The 17,865-nt window shown below is 45.2% G+C and overlaps 2 protein-coding genes across 3 annotated transcripts in view; one reads left to right on the plus strand and one right to left on the minus strand.

The window, feature by feature from the left end:
- SVOPL (SVOP like) lies at positions 1-11,493 on the plus strand (the record flags this gene model as incomplete). The annotated part of the gene is made up of 11 exons (XM_080584007.1): positions 1-72; positions 476-600; positions 2,003-2,066; positions 3,708-3,833; positions 4,115-4,243; positions 5,329-5,402; positions 7,161-7,363; positions 7,734-7,845; positions 8,586-8,667; positions 10,125-10,214; positions 10,590-11,493. 11 exons carry the CDS (start codon positions 1-3, stop codon positions 10,734-10,736), a joined length of 1,224 nt encoding a protein of 407 aa, XP_080440133.1. The 3' UTR covers positions 10,737-11,493.
- The window catches only part of TRIM24 (tripartite motif containing 24), a 65,164-nt gene continuing 56,934 nt past the window's right edge, over positions 9,636-17,865 (minus strand). For both annotated transcript variants that reach the window (XM_080583994.1, XM_080583993.1), the window contains exon 19: positions 9,636-17,077. In XM_080583994.1, the coding sequence (XP_080440120.1) occupies positions 16,868-17,077 (210 nt within the window). In that variant the 3' untranslated portion in view covers positions 9,636-16,867. The remainder of the gene's footprint in view (positions 17,078-17,865) is intronic.

Consider the following 17,865-nt stretch of genomic DNA (forward strand, 5'->3'; position numbering starts at 1 on the left):
ATGGTGTTTTTTGGCTACATGGTCTTCAGCATAGTGCTCGGGCTCCTGGCCGACAGGTATGGACGCTGGAAGGTGAGTGGGCACTGGGGCTGTGCGTGCCCTTCCCCAGCCCTGTGACAAGCCACGTGGGGCCTGCCACCACCTGTCCCCTCCATCCCTTTGCTGTGCCATGTCCCTGAGGAACTGCTCCCATGAGAGTCCAGGGGTTTTTTGCATAGGGCTCAAAACCCTTCGGATCCACCCGAGCCCTTCCCAAAGCCTCTGGAAGGCTGGTTGCTGCTCCTCCCATGGAGGAAAGCCAGACTCCATGAAAGCGGGCATCATGGTGCCCATCCCTGGCCCTTTCCTTGCCCCTTAAGCCTGGAGCTAGCTGGCCTCTCTCTTAGCTGGCACCTTGGCCTCAGAAAACTTTCAAAATAATTTTTGTGCTTGGAGAGAGCGCTTGGTTTTATCACCCTAATTTTGCCCCTTGCAGATTCTGCTGCTCTCCTTCCTCTGGGGAGCCTATTTCTCCCTGCTGACCTCGTTTGCCCCATCCTACATCTGGTTCGTCTTCCTGAGGACCATGGTGGGAGGCGGCGTGTCAGGCCACGCGCAGGGGTAAGGACGTGCTTTGTGCCTTGTGAGGAGCACCCTGACACCAGGTTCTGTTCGTGAATAAGCGAGAGCATGGCTCTGCTTTCCTTCCTCCAAGGAGGCACCCAGGGGCCCGGAGGGGCTGTATTCCTGGGTTTAAAGCAAGAAAGGCCCCGCAGCTCATTTTGGCTGACCTTGGCGCAGCGCCCAGCGTCTCGTGCTCTGAGCCTGATAAGCTGAAGCTGCGCGGTGACCGGGAGCAGACGGCCAGGAAGGGGCCTCTCAGGGGGCTGGAAGTGCAGAGGAGAGCAAATTCCCACATCGCCTTAAAGCAAAACGCCGTTCTGTAATGCCATTGAATCCCTGTCCATATACCTAAGATGCAGTTCCCAAGGGCTCCTCAGCCCTGGGACAGAGAGGGCAGCTGGTTTGCATTAAACCAGTGACAGGGGGATTATTAAGCACATATATTATAAAAACAATTAGACAGGTAACAGATGAGCAAAGGCTGCTTCCTTGTAAAAAAGTCACAACAATTCTGCTTAGAGCAAATTCTTCCCGAACTGGTGTAAAACCTTCCCACTTAAATGAAACTTCTTGCCCTTTCAGGGCGGAAGCAGGGAGGTGTTGGGGGGGAGAAAGGAAAAATTCACAGTATTAACAGCCACTTCACTAAGAGTCTGGAAAAATAAGTGATTTCTTTTGACTGTCAGGGAAACAAATGCAATGTTTCAGTTTTTTCCATGGTTCCTCAAAGTCTGGGTTGAAACGCGGGGCAGGCGAGAAAGGTCCTGTTCCACTCGAGGGGCTGTGGGAGGCAGAACATTGCCCTTCCTACAACAAACTTCTCTCAGCCTTTCCCTCACCTCCCTTTGAGTCTCAGTGAACGCTGGTTGGAATGCATGATTTTTTCCTAACCCACTGCCCAGGCAGGACAGCCCAAGGCAGGCTGCACTGGCCCAAGAGCCCTGTGCTGAAGCGAAGGACAGGAGGCTGGTGCTGCCAGCAGTAAGAGATATCCCATGCCCAGGTCGTGCCTCCACCAGCATCCCGGGGCTGCCGCCCTCAGAGGATGGAGGGCAGGGCCGGGCAGGTAAGGTGCTTGCAGTCCCTCCTGCTGCTGGTGTTGCACATTTTATAAGACACCTCAACAGATGAGATGACAGAAAGAGCCAACACAGACTCTCCCCCTTCTCTTTTTGGCCAAGGAGGGGATTTATGCCAGGCACCTCCCTGCATGTAACCTGGTGCCTTCCTGACCAAGGGCGTGTTGAGCAGGGTCTCCCCTGGGAGCTCAGTGGTGGAAGAGGGGGTCCCTCTGTCTGCAGGCAGCCACATTCAATACCGGCTGAGCTGAACTGCCATTTGATCAGTGCAGACATTCTCTCTGTCTCTGTCTTTCTGCCTTATTTCCCCTTTTCACTAGGCTTATCATAAAAACGGAATTTTTACCTACCAAGTACCGAGGATACATGCTGCCCTTATCCCAGGTAAGAGCCAGTATGCTACTTTTTCTTCTCATCCAGAGTCCCAGGAGATTTGTCCTGCTACTGTTTGAAAACCAGGTCTGTGACAAGCCAGCCTTTGTCCCAGAGTATTTGTGTTTGTCTTAGGCCAAATGAGTGCCTTCTGCCTCCTGTGCCTCAGAGCGTGTGCTGTGCATTATTAAGGATGCACACACACAGTTGCATGCAGAAGGGGAGCAATTCCTTTTCAAATAATTGGATGTTCCTAACTTTGTGGTGAGTCTGAATGATGGCTGATATCCAGCTTCTTGGTTACCTTGCTGATAACCGCATTGCCTGCTGTAATGGGGTCAATGCCAGTGGGCTGTCACTTGGGAGCCCAGGGCAGCATTGCCAGCGCAGGGCTGCAGCAGGAGTGTGCATGTTTTCTTCACTGGGAAGCAGGATGCAGAGGTCAGCGTGATGCTAGATGGGGCAGAGGATGCTCACAGTTTCACCTGTGCTTATCCCACCTTTCTTTGGGGTGCACCAGGAGGCCTGGGCTCTCTCTGATGTTTACAGTGAGCAAAAAGCTCGTGCAGATGTAAGTCAAAAGTGGGGTGGGCTGAGGAGGGGTCTCCACAGTCAAGGGCAGCTCGACATCTCCAACTGGCATGTAGTGGGGGACTCACATTGGGTAAATACAAGCCTTTGAGTCTGAACGATGGTAATAATGTGTGATTAATGAGGCAGCTCCCAGATGAGGTCCTGGGCTGGGCCTCTCCCTGCAGGGCCAGCATAGTTAGTCCCAAGTTAGGCCTGAGACGTGCTGGAAAGGATGTGGCCGCCTGTGGGACAAAAACCACAGTGAGCACGACTGGGGTTATTCCTTGCTCAGCTTCCTGCAATGACCACTTTATGCATGTGCAAATGATTTGTGAAGGCCTCGCTGAACCCATGAATTCGTCTGGCTGTTGGAACAGAAGAACTGGTACACAGTCTTGGTGGCAGGGGTAGTTTGCTTTTCATTGGTGTTTGATCCCAGGGCTTCATTACCCAAGTGTCATCGGAAACACAGAGGTTTATAAAAAGGAACAATCTTGCATTTCTCCCCAGAAACGTGTTATTCCTGCCCACAGACTACTCATGAACTTGCTGTGGCTTTTGCGATTTTGTTTGTGATTTGTACTGCTGAAACTCCTTTGTGTGGTCCCCCTCAAAGGGACATTTCTCCTGATGGCAACAAGTGAACCGCAGGGAGGAAAGTACTTGCAGATTTGGGGCCAGATTCTCCACTGGTATAACTCAGCACCGAGACCCACCAACTTTCAGCAATGGAAAGCTCGCCCCTTTTTGCCTTTGGTGCTTGTAAATCTGCTGCTTCCCTGCAGAGATTCAGACAAGAGAAAAACTCACAGTCCTGATTGTTAGCAGGGAAGTGACTGGAAGGAGAAACGGGTCTTTAAGTACAATAGCAGCTACAGCACATTATCTGTTTTCATCCAGAGCTACTTTCTTTCCCTCCTTTCTTCATCCCAAACTCAGCTTCTCTGACAGCCTCAGGATAGCTCAGTTTGAAGTGCAGCTCTCCCTGGGACAGATCCCCACCTATCCAGAGAATGAGACCAGAAGGGATGAAAATAAGCAAATTGCTGCTATGTTAACCCCTCCTTTTCCCTTGGAAAGGTGTTCTGGTTGGCAGGATCCTTGTTAATCATTGGCCTGGCATCAGTGGTGAACCCAACCATCGGCTGGCGGTGGTTGATCAGAATCGCCTCCATCCCCGGCATCATTCTCATCCTGGTGTTCAAGGTAGGAAGAACCTCTCTGCCCGTTCACCACTGCACCACCACTGACCTGGCATGTCCCCAGGCACCAAGAGACATCACCCTCACTGTGTCAGCCAAGCACGTCTGCCCCAGGTCTATTCACTCTTCAGAAATACCAACCTCAGACATGAGGACTGTCTTATTTCTGTAGAGTGACATGGAAAATCCCTACTTCTAGTGCTTGTGGGCAGGATGGGCGGCTGTGGGCAGCACAGGCTGGTAGGAGAGGGGCAGGAGGGCTTTCTAAAACTGCTCTGCTTTCAGTTCATCCCTGAGTCAGCGCGGTACAACGTGTCCACAGGGAACACGGTGGCTGCCCTGGCCACGCTGAGGAGGATAGCCAAGATAAACGGGGCGGCGATGCCCGAGGGGGTGCTGCAGGAGCCCCCCAAGGTAAGCCCAGCCTGCAGTGCTGCCTGGGGACATGGGGGTTGCTGAGGGCATGAAAATCTCTGCCATGATTTTTTGTTTTTATTGATTTCACACTGCCCGTCTTGCTTTTCTTAGCTATCCTCCTTATTTTGGGACAGTGGGACCTTCCCCTTATCTGCTTAACATACTCCCCACTGTCATGCCACTGTTATGCCAGCACAATCACTTTCGAATATGCAAGGCTAGTGGAATTTTACACTGCGAAAACACAACTTTATTTCTCACACTACAACCACTGGATCCTGCCAGAGTGTCCCCAGCACCAGAAGATGCAGGACCTGTTCCTTGGGGTCCCGCTGGGTTTCGTGACCATGGGACAAATGTCCCACCTGCAGGTCCCAAAGCCTTTCCCAGCCCCTGGCCTTGCTTGTGGGCCAGCTCCCAGCATCCCAGGTCCCTGCAAGTGGAGCCAGAGGGGCAGAGCAGGGGAGGACATTTCGGAGCTGCCACCATTTCCACTTCTTTAAGGAGGCTGAGCAGCTCCAGAGCTGATCGCTTCTCATGTCCAGGGCCTCGAAGTTATAATGTGGCTCTTTTAAGTCCCTTCCCTGGACTTCTTTGCAGCTTATTCAATCCCACAGGCACCAAGCATTGTCCTCAGCAATTCATGCAAGATGTATTGTATTGGAATTAATTAGGATTAAAGCTTCGCTGTAGTTTAATTGAATTTATGTAATGGAACCACATTGGCCATGCACAGGGTTTTTGTTAGTTGTTCACTCTCCAAGGCTTCAATAGTAATAATAATAATAATAATAACAAGAACAACAATAATAAAGGCAACCCCAAAACTACCTGTTTTCTCAGGCATGTGGGGGCCAAAGTGGGGGTGCACAGGGTGCTCTCTTCTCCCCCCCTCCATCCTTTGCAGCACGTCCTCCTACAGACATCCTCTGGGAAGAGGGGCTTCCTCTCCAGAGGGCTGGTGGGGCACTGTGCTCCTGGGGCAAAGTTGCTGGCACCTGGGCACCAGCTGCCACTGCAGAGCTCTTGCCCTTGTGTAAAAGATGGCTTTTAAGCAAATCTTTCTACCACTTAATTTGCAGGAAAGAAGAGGAAGGTTCAAGGACCTCATCCATCCCAAATACCTAAGAACCACTCTGCAGATATGGATCATATGGTAATTTTTTTTTTTTTTTGGTCTCTTGCTTATCAGCTCCACAGGACAGGGTGGTTTGGTCAATGAGCAGCAGGAGAGCTCACATCTGCCCACTGTGCATACCACATGTACCCTCAGTTTGGTTTCACTTCTTGTTGCCAGCTTGTTCATCCAGAGATGAGGACAAATGCACTGCTTCGCAGGCCAGCCCACGTATCAGTGAGACAGGGTTCAGACAGAAACTCGTTAACTAGTACCACTGCCACTGGCTGAGGAAAATTAAGATTGAAGACAGACGAATTTCATTTGCCACGTTCCCAGTAGCTGTATGCATGGGTAATATATGTTTCATTGGCTGTGCTGTCTGGAATGGAAATGTATAAATAATGGGTCCGTGGGAACTCATTGACCCAAAATCTTGCTAAGTCAGGCTTTGAATATTTTATGTTTTCCCCTCAACTTTCATGAGTATTATGAAATATCTTTTTGCTTTTAATCCTCCTTTCTCTCCTACTCCCCCAGGAGCCACTGGTTTGTTCTCAGGTTTGCATCCCCATCCCTTCATGCCCTCAGCATCCCCCATGTCCCCAGGCAACTCATTTCATAGCCTGCATTCTGGAGCTTGTTTCTGAAACTGCCAGGGAGGATTTAAAAAAAAAAAAAAAAAAAAAAAAAAAGGAAAAATTACTTCTTAGCCTGCTTATGATTAGGCATATGCTGAGTTACTTGATAATGACACAGCGAGGCTGCCGCCATCAGTGCCCTGTTCTTGACAGTGAGCCAGGGTGCGGTGTGAGTCTCTCCAGCAGGATAATGAAAACTCCTTTTAAAAATCACTGTGAAGGAAGGATGAGGAATAAAACACTTGGACAGCTACTGTATTTGAGCTGCAAGCACTGGGGTCTGATTTAGGGACTCCCTCCAGGCAGGGGCAGTTTAGAAGTGTCTCCACACACAGACTGGAATAAGACAAGGGACTGAAGTGGCACACTCTCCCTGCCATGACCACAGCATCGCTGTCTCCCAGCCTGGAAGGACCAGAAATTGGGGTGGATATTGGGACAACTTATTCCCAGCTGGATCACCACAGCTCCTGCCCAGAGGCAGCAATGCTTTGCAAAGCTGTAGCCTACAACCAGCATTTATGGAGGAGTTGAGAGACGTAGGAGCATTTCCTTCATTTGAAAGTGGAGCAGGAAGGTGGAAATGTGGGCAGAGCAGTAGTGTTAATGTCAGAAAGTGCCTCAGGACTTTATCAATTACAAATGAGCAAGCTTTTGGCATTAATCTTTTTAACGAGAGCCTGTAGATTTCATGGCTTCTTCATATCCTTTCCTTGGGGAACAGAGCAATGATGGGAAGGGTTAAAGACCATGCACACATGCAGCATTGCACTGGGTTTTCTGAGTGGCTGTGGGGCAGTGGAAATACAGGGGTGAGCTTCACCCTCATTGGGGTGCTTGGCAGTCCGGTTGTCCTGCTGCACAGCAAAACCCAGCACCAGTGGGCAAGCAATCAGAGAGCTATGAGCTAGGGTGGGGTCCTCCGAGGAAGAGAGGTGTGTGGACACGTGTGGCAGTGCTCTGCCGTGCGCTGGGTGCCTGCTGACCTGGTGGGTTCCCGTGTCACTGCTGGGCTCAGGCTCGTACAGGTGCCCATCCTGCACCACCACAGTGCTGGTGTGTTCAGGGGGAGTCTCAGGACACCCAAAACCTGCTGCATTTCAGTGCCAGAGCGTTTCCTTACCTTCCCCATCAATGTCCCTGTTCCTCCCCACAGGCTTGGCATAGCTTTCGCTTATTACGGAGTCATCTTGGCCAGCGCCGAGCTGCTGGAGCGGGACCTGAGCTGCGGCTCCACAGCACCACTGGGGGAGGACCCTGGCCCCGTCTCGGAGGAGAGCCGCAGCCCCTGCCACTGCCACCCGTTTGGCCCTTCTGCGTACCAGACCATGATCATCAGCACCGCCGGGGAGATCGCATGTAACCTCCTCTCCCTTCCCCGCCCTTCCAGGCCCTCTTTACCGCCAGCTGGTGCTCACTGTGCTGTGCTGCTCGCTGAGCACCCGGAGATGTCCTGCAGGGTGAAATGCCCTCGGCCTTGCTGGCGAGTGCCAGGCACCAGCTCCTCACAGGGGGGAGACCGGGCCATGTGCCATGGGGGCAGATTGCAGGGTTTGGGTACAGGGAGGCCACTACAGGATTTGCACATTCTGTAGAGCATTCAGTAGGTGCTGAGGATGCAGAGAGGTATTTTTGAGTCACACTGCATAGGGCCTTGAGGTCTACAGAGACAGACGATCATTACAAGTATGTCACCTAACATTTTACGCTTCTCCTTTCTGTCTCACAGTAAATCCTGTGAACATCCTCGGCATCAACTTCCTCGGAAGACGCCTGAGCTTGTGTATCACCATGGGATGTACAGCGCTCTTCTTTCTTCTCCTTAATATCTGCACCTCGAGGTAGTTGCCATCAGCATGCGGGTGTTGTTGGGGGTGGGCGCAACTTCCCCTATGCATACAACATGCTGCTTTCTAGTGTAGTCTGGGAAACAGAAATGATGTGAACAACATCCACTAGAAAGTATATTCACTCTTATTTTTTCTTTATCTTTTATTTTATTTTTTTTTTAGCAGTGGTAGTTTTGTCTCTTATAACTTGTAGAGCCAGGCACTTCAAAAAGAGCTCAGGGCTTCAAGGGAAAGGTTTTGTGAGTGCTATAATTATCAAGCTGGTTAGGGAGGATTTCTAAGAAAGTTCCCTCTCAAGCTAGCAGAACCTAACAGCTCCTGGAAGTCAGGGGGGCTTCAAGTTGAAGTCTGCTTTAAACTGGCGAGGAGCCTGGCAGCACTGTGGGCCCTGGGAGCTGGAGTGGGAGGCTGCAAACAGCATTAAGGTAAACAAGCCCCTGTCAGGAGGCTTACAGTCATTGACTTGGGTACCAACCTCTTGGCTGCTATTACTGTTATTATTTTCAGTTTTCTCTGCCTTATCTTTAGCCTGAGCACAGCCAGCATGTTTGCTTGCAGCTTCTTTATAGAAGTAGCAAACATGTCCTGCTAATGGACTAAAAACGATTATACTTGTCAGCAATCAACTTTTCCTTATTTTAAAAGCCTTAGCACAGAGAATACATTAGGTTGTGTCTCTGTTGATCACTGTTCAGTGACACTAACTCTGCTCCACGCTGCTTCCTCTTCAGTGCAGGCATGACTGGGTTTCTCTTCATGCTTCGTGCCTTGGTTTCAGCAAACTTCAACACCATCTACATTTACACGGCAGAGGTGGGTCCTTCTGAAAGTACTTGAAGCTGCTCTGGGGCATGAAAGCCCATTTGCCGGGAATGCTGCTTTATTTCCTGACCAGTTAGTCATCTTTCTTGAACTAAGTGTCTCTTGCTTCCTGACCAAACTTTTCATATATGAGATAAGCCAATGAATCAGAAAACTGGTTGGAGGTGAGAAGAGCAGGAGGGACAGGAATGCCATACTGAGCCACCTGTTGGTCAGCTACTACTAAATGTGATTTTTGAGGATGTTGTGTACATGCATCTTCCAGAAATCGCCATCTTATCCCTTGCTATCCCTCTCAAGTTAGATAATAGGCTACCACTGAAAGGAACCTTCGCCAGCACTTAAGGGACTGATGTAGTTAGTATATTGAGTTTTATATATATAAATATATTTATTTATTTATTTATTTATATTATCACCTAATGGAATTGTTGTGTTCTGTCTACAAATAGTTTTAATTCTTCAGAGAGCTTCTCCTTCATACAACTTTGGAGCAATGAGTTTTGTAGGTTAGCACATGGTTTTCATTTAAAAAACACCACTGTGTGAAATTTAACATATTGACTTTCAGATTGAGTAAAGTGATAATACGTTAATAGCCGTAGCTACGTGGGTTGGCCTGATAGTGTGCAGTACTTCTTTTAATAGCACACTGTATTTACTCATGCACCAGACTTGAATAAATACCAGCCTTTAATAGTCCAGAATCAGATGCTGTTGATGTGAAGACCATTGCTGGGATAGCCATATGATAAACCATCAATACACACAATTTAATTGAGGATCAAAACCATACTTAGAAATGCCCTTCCCGGCCACATGCCTGGACTCTTCTTGAATTACCTTACATCCTCTGGCTTGGCTCAGTAAAATATTTAAACAAAGGCTTAAATGACAAAGGCTAAAAAGGCTAAAATCTATTGACATTAATGGGACGTAACTAAAGTTAAGCAAGCACATACTTAAGTGTTTTATTGGCACAGGTATTATGAAAATATGAGATATGAAAAAGAAAATACACAAAGCATGTTCCTCTAAGCCTGGAGGTTTCTTAATGGCATTTCATTTTCTTTTTCCCCATTCTAAACAAAGGTGTTGTTACAAATAAATAGGCTGTCTTGAAGGCTGCAGACAATATCCTTTTTTGTGCTTTCCAGATACAGGGCCTAGCACGCAGCCTACAGTCTGTGACTTTGACCTGAGCAGCTCAGTGTAACTGGAAGAAAGGTGTGTCTGTCACCCTAAGCCTCTACTTTGGGCAGGAAATGGCAGATTTGTAATGGCACAAATAAGACACAAAGGAATCTTTAATTCTTTTTATATCTTATCCCACTGGCTGCCCTTGAAAATACAATGGGGCTCTCTGAAGAAAAAAAAAAAAAAAAAAAAGGGGACACACATCACAGAACATTGTCATGTTAATCCTATTTCTTTCTGGCCTGTTTTAGGTTTATCCCACTACGATGCGAGCTCTGGGGATGGGAACAAGTGGGTCATTGTGCCGTGTTGGAGCTATGGTGGCACCATTTATATCACAAGTAAGAGCATAGTTGATAATGTTGGTAAACCTTGAGGCAAACATTGTTATCAAATACACAGAGAGATGCTCCTGAAGTTCACAAAAAGGGTAATACACTCAGTCTAGGTTGTGGTGTTTTTTTCCAACTCATTAGTTCTTTATCTGACATTTATGCAGAGTACTTTGGTGGTCTTTGCCAGATGTAGCTCTGGATGAATCTCTTCCCAGAGCTTAGCTTGCTAGAATTTGTTGCTTTCTGAAAACTCAGATTCAAACAAGACAGATTGTTTTTCTGGCTGTTGAGTTTCTCAGGTGGTTGTAACCCATCATCCACTCTTTAATTCCTAATTAACTGCCGTGTCCCAAAACCAAACTGTTGTTTTTTTATCTGCAGGTTCTTATGAGTGCTTCTTTCCTTGGGGCCCTATGTCTTTTCTCATCTGTGTGCGTTGTGTGTGCAATCTCCGCATTCACGCTGCCCATTGAGACCAAGGGCAGGGCACTGCAGGTTTGTATTGCCACTCCAGGAGTTCCTGCATAGCTAAAGGCTATTTAGAAACTAGTAGATTTTGATTCAGCCAGAGAGCACCCCAAAGTCTTCTGAGGGTTCATAAGCCAAAATAAGGACTGACGGATAAGCAGAGGAAGGTGCTGTCATAGCAACTTAAAGCACTGTTACCCCAGTTGCCTCAGCTCATTTCTCATGTAAGAACAAACAAGAACGCCAGTCCTAACCCCAGCTCCCTCATTGCAGCATGTTAACCTAAATTAGCGTAAGCACTTCTTTGTCCCAACTTGAAATTGCTGTGCATATTCTGCTCTGCCTCTGTTGCTTGCAGAGATAATAGCAGATGCAAGTAAGGCCTTAAACTACTAAAGCCACCTCCACATCAAATTCAAGTCAAATGCCCCAGCAGCATCAGCCCTTTAACCTAAACCCTTGTGACTAGTGTTTCGTATAAAGCTTCAGAGGCAGACAGCCAAAACACTAAGCACAAAGATGAAGAAGAAATGTCAGTTTAAACTCAGACAGCCTCCCATGCCCAAGTAGCACTGATTTAATTGCTAGAAGTGGTGAGCAGTTCTGTGGTGACAGGCAATTCAGCTGTACCAGCATGGAACTTTTCATATCATGCAAGAGGCAGGTCTGCATCACACTGCATATTCTCCTGCAGCCTTACCGTAAACGCCAGAAGACCACAGGCTAGGTAATCCACATTCTTTAGCAACCTAGGGCCAGACAGATGTTTGGCCAAACTGCTTTATGTGGGATTCAGGACCCGACTTAAATATATATATATACAAACACATACACATTATATGCATACAGACATGCACACTGAATTTCATTGGGTCACATCTAAGGTTTCCCACAGGTGTGTGGCACAGTTAACCTTAGATATTTTGGAAAAGAAACACATTAATCATTGCCTGCCTCTTAAAATGCATGTCTTTTAGAAATACGGACTCATGTTTTTATGCTATTTTAAAATATCAATATGATATTCTGTAAATGACTAGAAAAAAATATAAAAGCTTAAGAAGCTTTAAGTGAAATTTAATAAGAAGAAATTTGAGTGGACAAAGCAACTCATTTTTCCCTTGTGGGTGAAATTCAACCCCATGCACAGATGCCAGGGACCCACAATCCCTCAACTGGTTGGATTTTACAAAAATTACTAAGCAAACACTTCTTTAAAACTGCTTTAAACATAAAAGGAAACCTCTGATTCAGATACAGATAGATTAATTTTGGCTAGTAGTAGCTGAGATAAATGGGAATGTAATGATTCCTTAATGGGAGGGGCTCTTCCCCTGCAAATGTAATAGCATTATTACTTGCTACAAGTAAGAGTAATAAGCTCCAGTTGCTGGCCTTCACATGCACAAGTCAAAAGGACATAAAAATAAAAATCTGTAGATCTAGTTCTGTACTACAAGAAGCCACCATTAGATCATATATTCAGTTTGGTTATTCTTCTCTAGAGGTCGTTTCAGAGATTGTATTTGTGTACATAATGTCATTCAAGCATTGCTGAATCATGACTATTGAATGTACTAAGGGCAGTCATCTAACCCATTCAAAAATTTAAATGCACAATGTAAAAGCTCTTGAACAAGGCAATATTTAATCCTAAAGCGCCAAACAACAGATGTGTATCTCAACACTAGGTCTAAGTGAAACAACTGAATGAAACACATATAGGAAACTTTTTGTGGAATCTGAACAACGACATTTAAAAAGCATACTGTCCGTTGTCTGGATGGAGACCAGTGAGGAGAGGTGTCCACCGAGGGTCTGTATTGGGACTGGAACTGTTCAGTATCTTCATTGGCGACACAGGCAGTGGGATTCAGTGCACCCTCAAGTAAGGCAAGTTTGACACCAAGCTGAGTGGTGCAGTTGAAACTGTAGAGGGAAGGGATGCCATCCAGAAGGACCTGAGAGGTGAGCCAGTGTGAAGCTCATGAAGTTCAACAAAGCCAAGTGAAATGCCCTGCACCTAGGTCGGGGCACTCCCAAACATCAGTACAGAGTGGGGGATGAATGGATTGCGAGCAGCCCTGTGGAGAAGGACTTGGGGGTTCTGGGGGATGAAAAGCCTGACATGAACAGACGATGTGCGCTTGCAGCCCAGAAAGCCAACCATATCCTGGGCTGCATTGAAAGAAGTATGGCCAGCAGGTCGAGGGAGGTGATTCTGCCCATCTTCTCTGTTCTCATGAGACCCCACACAGAGCACTGTGATAGGTTCTTGGGACCCCAACATAAGAAGGACATGAAAGGAAGGCCACAAAAACAATCAGAGGGCTGGAACACCTTTCCTATCAAGGAAGACTGAGACAGTTAGGGTTATTTAGCCCAGAGAAGGGTTCAGGGTGATGTTACTACCAGCATGTGTAACGATAAGACAAGTGGTAATGGTTTTAATCTGGAAGAGGGTAGATATAAAGAAAAGTTGTTCAATTGTTCACTGTGAGGGTGGCAAGGTACTGGAACAGGTTGCCCGGTGAAGTTGTGGATGCCCCATCCCTGGAGGTGTTCAAGGCCAGGTCGGATGAGGCTTCAGGAAGAAGGTGTGTCCCTACCCAGGGCAGTCGTTGGAACTAGTTTATCTTTAAATTCCCTTCCACTCCAAACCATTCCCTGATTCTATTCTGTATGTCTCAGGTTATTAGAACAGCATCAGTCTACTTTCAAAATAGCCAGGGGGATTGCCTATCAGATGCAAGACCGTTAGGACACATAACCAAGTGGATATTATTTTCTTCTGTATCCATTTTTGTTCATTTTCATGTGCATTCTATTAATTTTTTCTTTTTTTTTTTTTTTCCCTTTCTTAGCAAGTAAAATGAAAGCAAGCATTTGATGGTGGAGAGGATAGGAAAAAAAAAACACCTTTGGAACCTGTCATTTCATGTGAGCTGCATTTGATGGTGATTGCTTCTCCATACCCTTTCCATTATATAAAAAAAAAGGTAACTGGAACAGTGTAAAAGCTATGATTTGCATAAACAAAGGGCAACTTTCTCAAGTACATTCCCTTTCCTATGATTCAATAAAAAGATGCTTTCTACTGATCCTGTGAAACAAGATGAAGACTGTTTACCACTAGTGCTAATAGTAGTGCCAGTGTCATGTTGCCAAAAAATGGAAAACCACCACCATCATCATTGCTTCAGGGAACTGAGGCAAAGAAGAAAAAAAAATACACAAAGTAAGATTGGGTCTTCACAATAGCAGCTTGAAAGAATGCAGTACTTACCTTTAAAAAACAAAATAGCACTCCTCAAATATTTGTGTGTACATCATCTGAATTGACGTAGTTAATTTTAACATCTCAAACGTCATTGCATGGGCAATTTCTGAAGGTTCCTAGGGTGGCATTTGAGATCACAAGACAAAAGTTGAGTCTGATTTTTCCAGTGGGTTATTTAAACAGAGGCATGTTCGAACAGTTTACTGAAAGAATTTTCTTGTACTCATGCCCCCTCACCCACATGCCTGACGGTAGCACACAGATGAGGTTCTTAGGAGGGAGATGGCAAGCACGGCTTACCACAACTTTAAGTTCCTTGAAGACCGACCTAATGGCTTTCTGTACCAAAGCATCTGTGTCCTGACAGCAGCTGTGGCAGGCTGGCACAGAGCTAGCCTGACCCATCTCACTTCAGATGGCATGCCAGTGAAGCACACAAATCACATGCTCATCTGGACATTCAAATCTAACAGTGATGGTCTGAATGGCCAGCTGCCACAGCTCCCCAGTTAATGCAAGAGTAAGGCAGCAGCCTGGCTGACTTCTCAGGCAACTATCACCTGCATTGCTTACGCAGCCTCTTCCTCCAAGCTAGTAAGGAACCAAGAACAATTTCAGCTACTATGTTAGAGCATGCCTTTTTTTTTGTTTGTTTTTAAATATTTTTTCTTATGAAAACACACCTGAAGCTTGATGAAAAAGGGAAGTAGACTGATGTAAGGTAATTCCTTATCTTCTTTCCCACCTCCAGCTCAGGAGGATTTTTTTTATTTTTTTTTCGTCGTCTCTATTTTGAACTATACTGCTGCAAAGTCTGAATGAAAACCAGACTATGGAAGAGTCTTATACCCCACGCGCACTCCTCAACAAAACAGAGCATGAGGTTGTGGGTTGGTTGGGTTTTTGTGTTTTGGTGTTTTTTTTTGGAATAAACTATTTTTAATTTGTTCAAGTGTTGGCTGCATGATTTCAAAGTTTTCTGTTTTGATGTGAAAAATCAGAAGCAGAGGGAGAAGCAAGTGGACTGCAAGTACATCAACACTTATCTCCCCAGTATTTTCCACTGAAAGAACAAGCTGTGTATGAAGCTGTGTAAGTGTCTAATTTCACCGCTAACTGTGCTAAGCCTAATAAATATGTGCTTGCAACTTAAGGGCCAGAGAAACACTTGTCAGCATCCTCTGGAAGCACACTTAATTTGGTGACAGGGTATCTAGGATGGTTAGGCAGTGCTAGCTTTAAAACTTTACGTAGCAATGGCAGCACCTCATGTTTCTTAACTTTGTGCTCCTGCAGTATGCACTGATCACGCCTGTTTTGTTAGAATGGTCTCCATAATCTTCAGGCAATAAAGCTTTCCACAAAAACAAACAAACAAAAAAAAAGAATGGTTACTCTAGGCAGCTTAAAACCATATCATCCTGGAATTTCAAAAACTATGGTGACTGTGAAAGGCTGACTGAGTGTTCTTCTGAACTATCTATTACATTTAATACGCAGGGCCACTCTAGGGCAAAGGCAGGTGGCACCTGGTGAAAGGCAAAAAAAAAAGGCCTTGTTCCAAGCGCATATGTACACAGCAGTAAAACACAAGCAGCATTTGTGTCTATGCTTGTCAGTGATCTATCCACAGCACCGTTATCTGTGCTACATAGCAAGTAAAAAGCAGGCTTGTGTACACACACATCCTCATAATACCATCTGAAACATTCTGGAACCATCAGAGTTCAATTAATCCAAGAGAGTGCTTGTTCTCCCTAAAACTCAGTTTTCATTTAAGATGACATAAATGAAGAATATAAATCAATAGCTGGAGTAGCCATAGACAAGTACTTCACTAAATCTGAAGTTGCTGAGGGCAGAAACAACTATCTATGTTGTGGTCAGCATCTCTGGAAAGTAGACAGAACAACAACAACAAAAGTTTGTCCTCATCTGATAATTTTAACAAGGACAGATGAAGGGTCAAAGAACAGGACATTTTTTTAAAAAAACTCTTCCTCCTCTTGTGTACTTCCAAGAGAATAACAATGCTGGCTGTATGCTCACAACAATATTTAGAAATTTGGAAAAACAACAAGACCTTGTGGACAGAAAGAATATTTCCCTCCCTCCCTCCCCCAAACATACCCAAAGATTGACTGGTAGTTGCAAGCAAACATTTTTTCCTCGAGGCTTTGCCTTTGACTCCATTAAACAGAAACACATCAAACTTATGAGACACCTGTTAAACAACATAGTACAGAAATACCATTATTTCTTGCTGGTGCTGAGAAAAGTGGTACAAAAGCACTGTATCCTTTGCTTCCTCTATTAAAAACTCTCAAATTCCTTTTTTTTCTTTTCTTTTTTCTTTTTTTTTTTAAAGTTTTTTAATACACTCTCCCTTACATTTTAAAATTGCCAATAATGTCTTTGGGAGTAACTACACTTTCATTGTACCAGTCAGTACTGTAGGACAACAATATTACACCACCTGTTTTCATGGCTTGTGTTAAATACAGTACAAAAATCAAGTTATGGCCAGCCACATGCCTTTGGTAAAATTAAATGTCCAGTGAGATCACATTTTCTTCAAACTCAGAAAGCCATTCAGTTGAATCCATGTAATGTTTTAAAATTTAGTTCTATACAAACTTATTTTCTTCCTCAAAGAAAAGTTAAACAGCTGTCATTCCACACAAATCACAATTTCTGTGCTGTTCCAGAAGTATGATGAAAGTTTGGAACTTCAGAGAAGCTTTCCACATGCCTTGGATCTCCATTAGATTTGTGTTTCAGACAAGGGGTAGGAAGTCTAGTAAATATCCACAAACCTACAGGTCAAAGCAGTCATGACTTTTCCCCTTTTTACAATTGACTGATAAATATTCTTAGTTTTTAAAAAACGTTCCATAGTCACACATGCGTCTCATTTAAGCAACTGACGGTCTTCTCCTTTGAGGCGTTTTTTCCGGGGCTGTACAAAGTCATCATCTGAGTCATCATTAAGTTCTGTGTTCTCTCTTTCACTCTGGCAGTTAGGCTGTACAGGGAACTTTCTCTCAGGATACAGGCTCGTTAGAAGTTCTTCAAAGTATGCTTCAAGTTTCATGCCAGCATCAGCCACTTCTGAATCAGGCTGTTGGGTGAATTAACAACATCAATACATCATGAAATAGCTTAATACCTAAAGGACTTAATGTGATTTAAGTGCTCTCATAAGTTACAAAAATCAAACAGCAGTAAGAACAGCACCAAGAATAGCATCTTGGGAACACATGGTACCCAACAGCACAAGCCTGCAAAACAGAGGGAGAGGGCAGACCTTTTGGTCCACACCCCCACTGACCTTTTTCTCTGATGGATTATCACAGAAGCTAACTGCAAAAGCCATGGGTTGTGAAAGCTGTATAAAAAGATTCTACAACCTATTACATTCTGACTGTTATAAAAAAAAAAGTTGGGTTATGCTCTGAAATATATAGGTATGCCTCAAGGGTATTAAAGTGTTTTGGAATAACCGCATGAAATGCTTTAGTTTGTCTAGCTTACAGACCTATCTTTAAATTATGGTGAAAATATTACTAGAATGGATAATGACTGAGTCTCAGAAGACTAGGTCTGAAGTCATTCATAGCTACCATGGCTGACCAGCTTCCTGAAGTAGAAGTCACCATGGCAGGTGATTCCCAACTACTGAAGATGTCTGGATGAGAACCCAACTGAAGCCACTTAGAGAAACCTTATTCCCACTGTTAATTCTGTCCCCTTTGGTGGTTCACTCAGTACTTGCAACACTTTTTCAACATGTATTACTCCTTTACATGCAGTGAAGGACAACAACAGTCTATCAACATTTAACTAGAAGTCATAAGGGTGATTATAGTCCTTCTAGAAGGAAAACCCCGCTGAATTTAAGATTTGATG

This window comes from Anser brachyrhynchus (assembly GCF_964034855.1).
Source record: "Anser brachyrhynchus genome assembly, chromosome: 1".
Lineage (NCBI taxonomy): Eukaryota > Metazoa > Chordata > Aves > Anseriformes > Anatidae > Anser > Anser brachyrhynchus.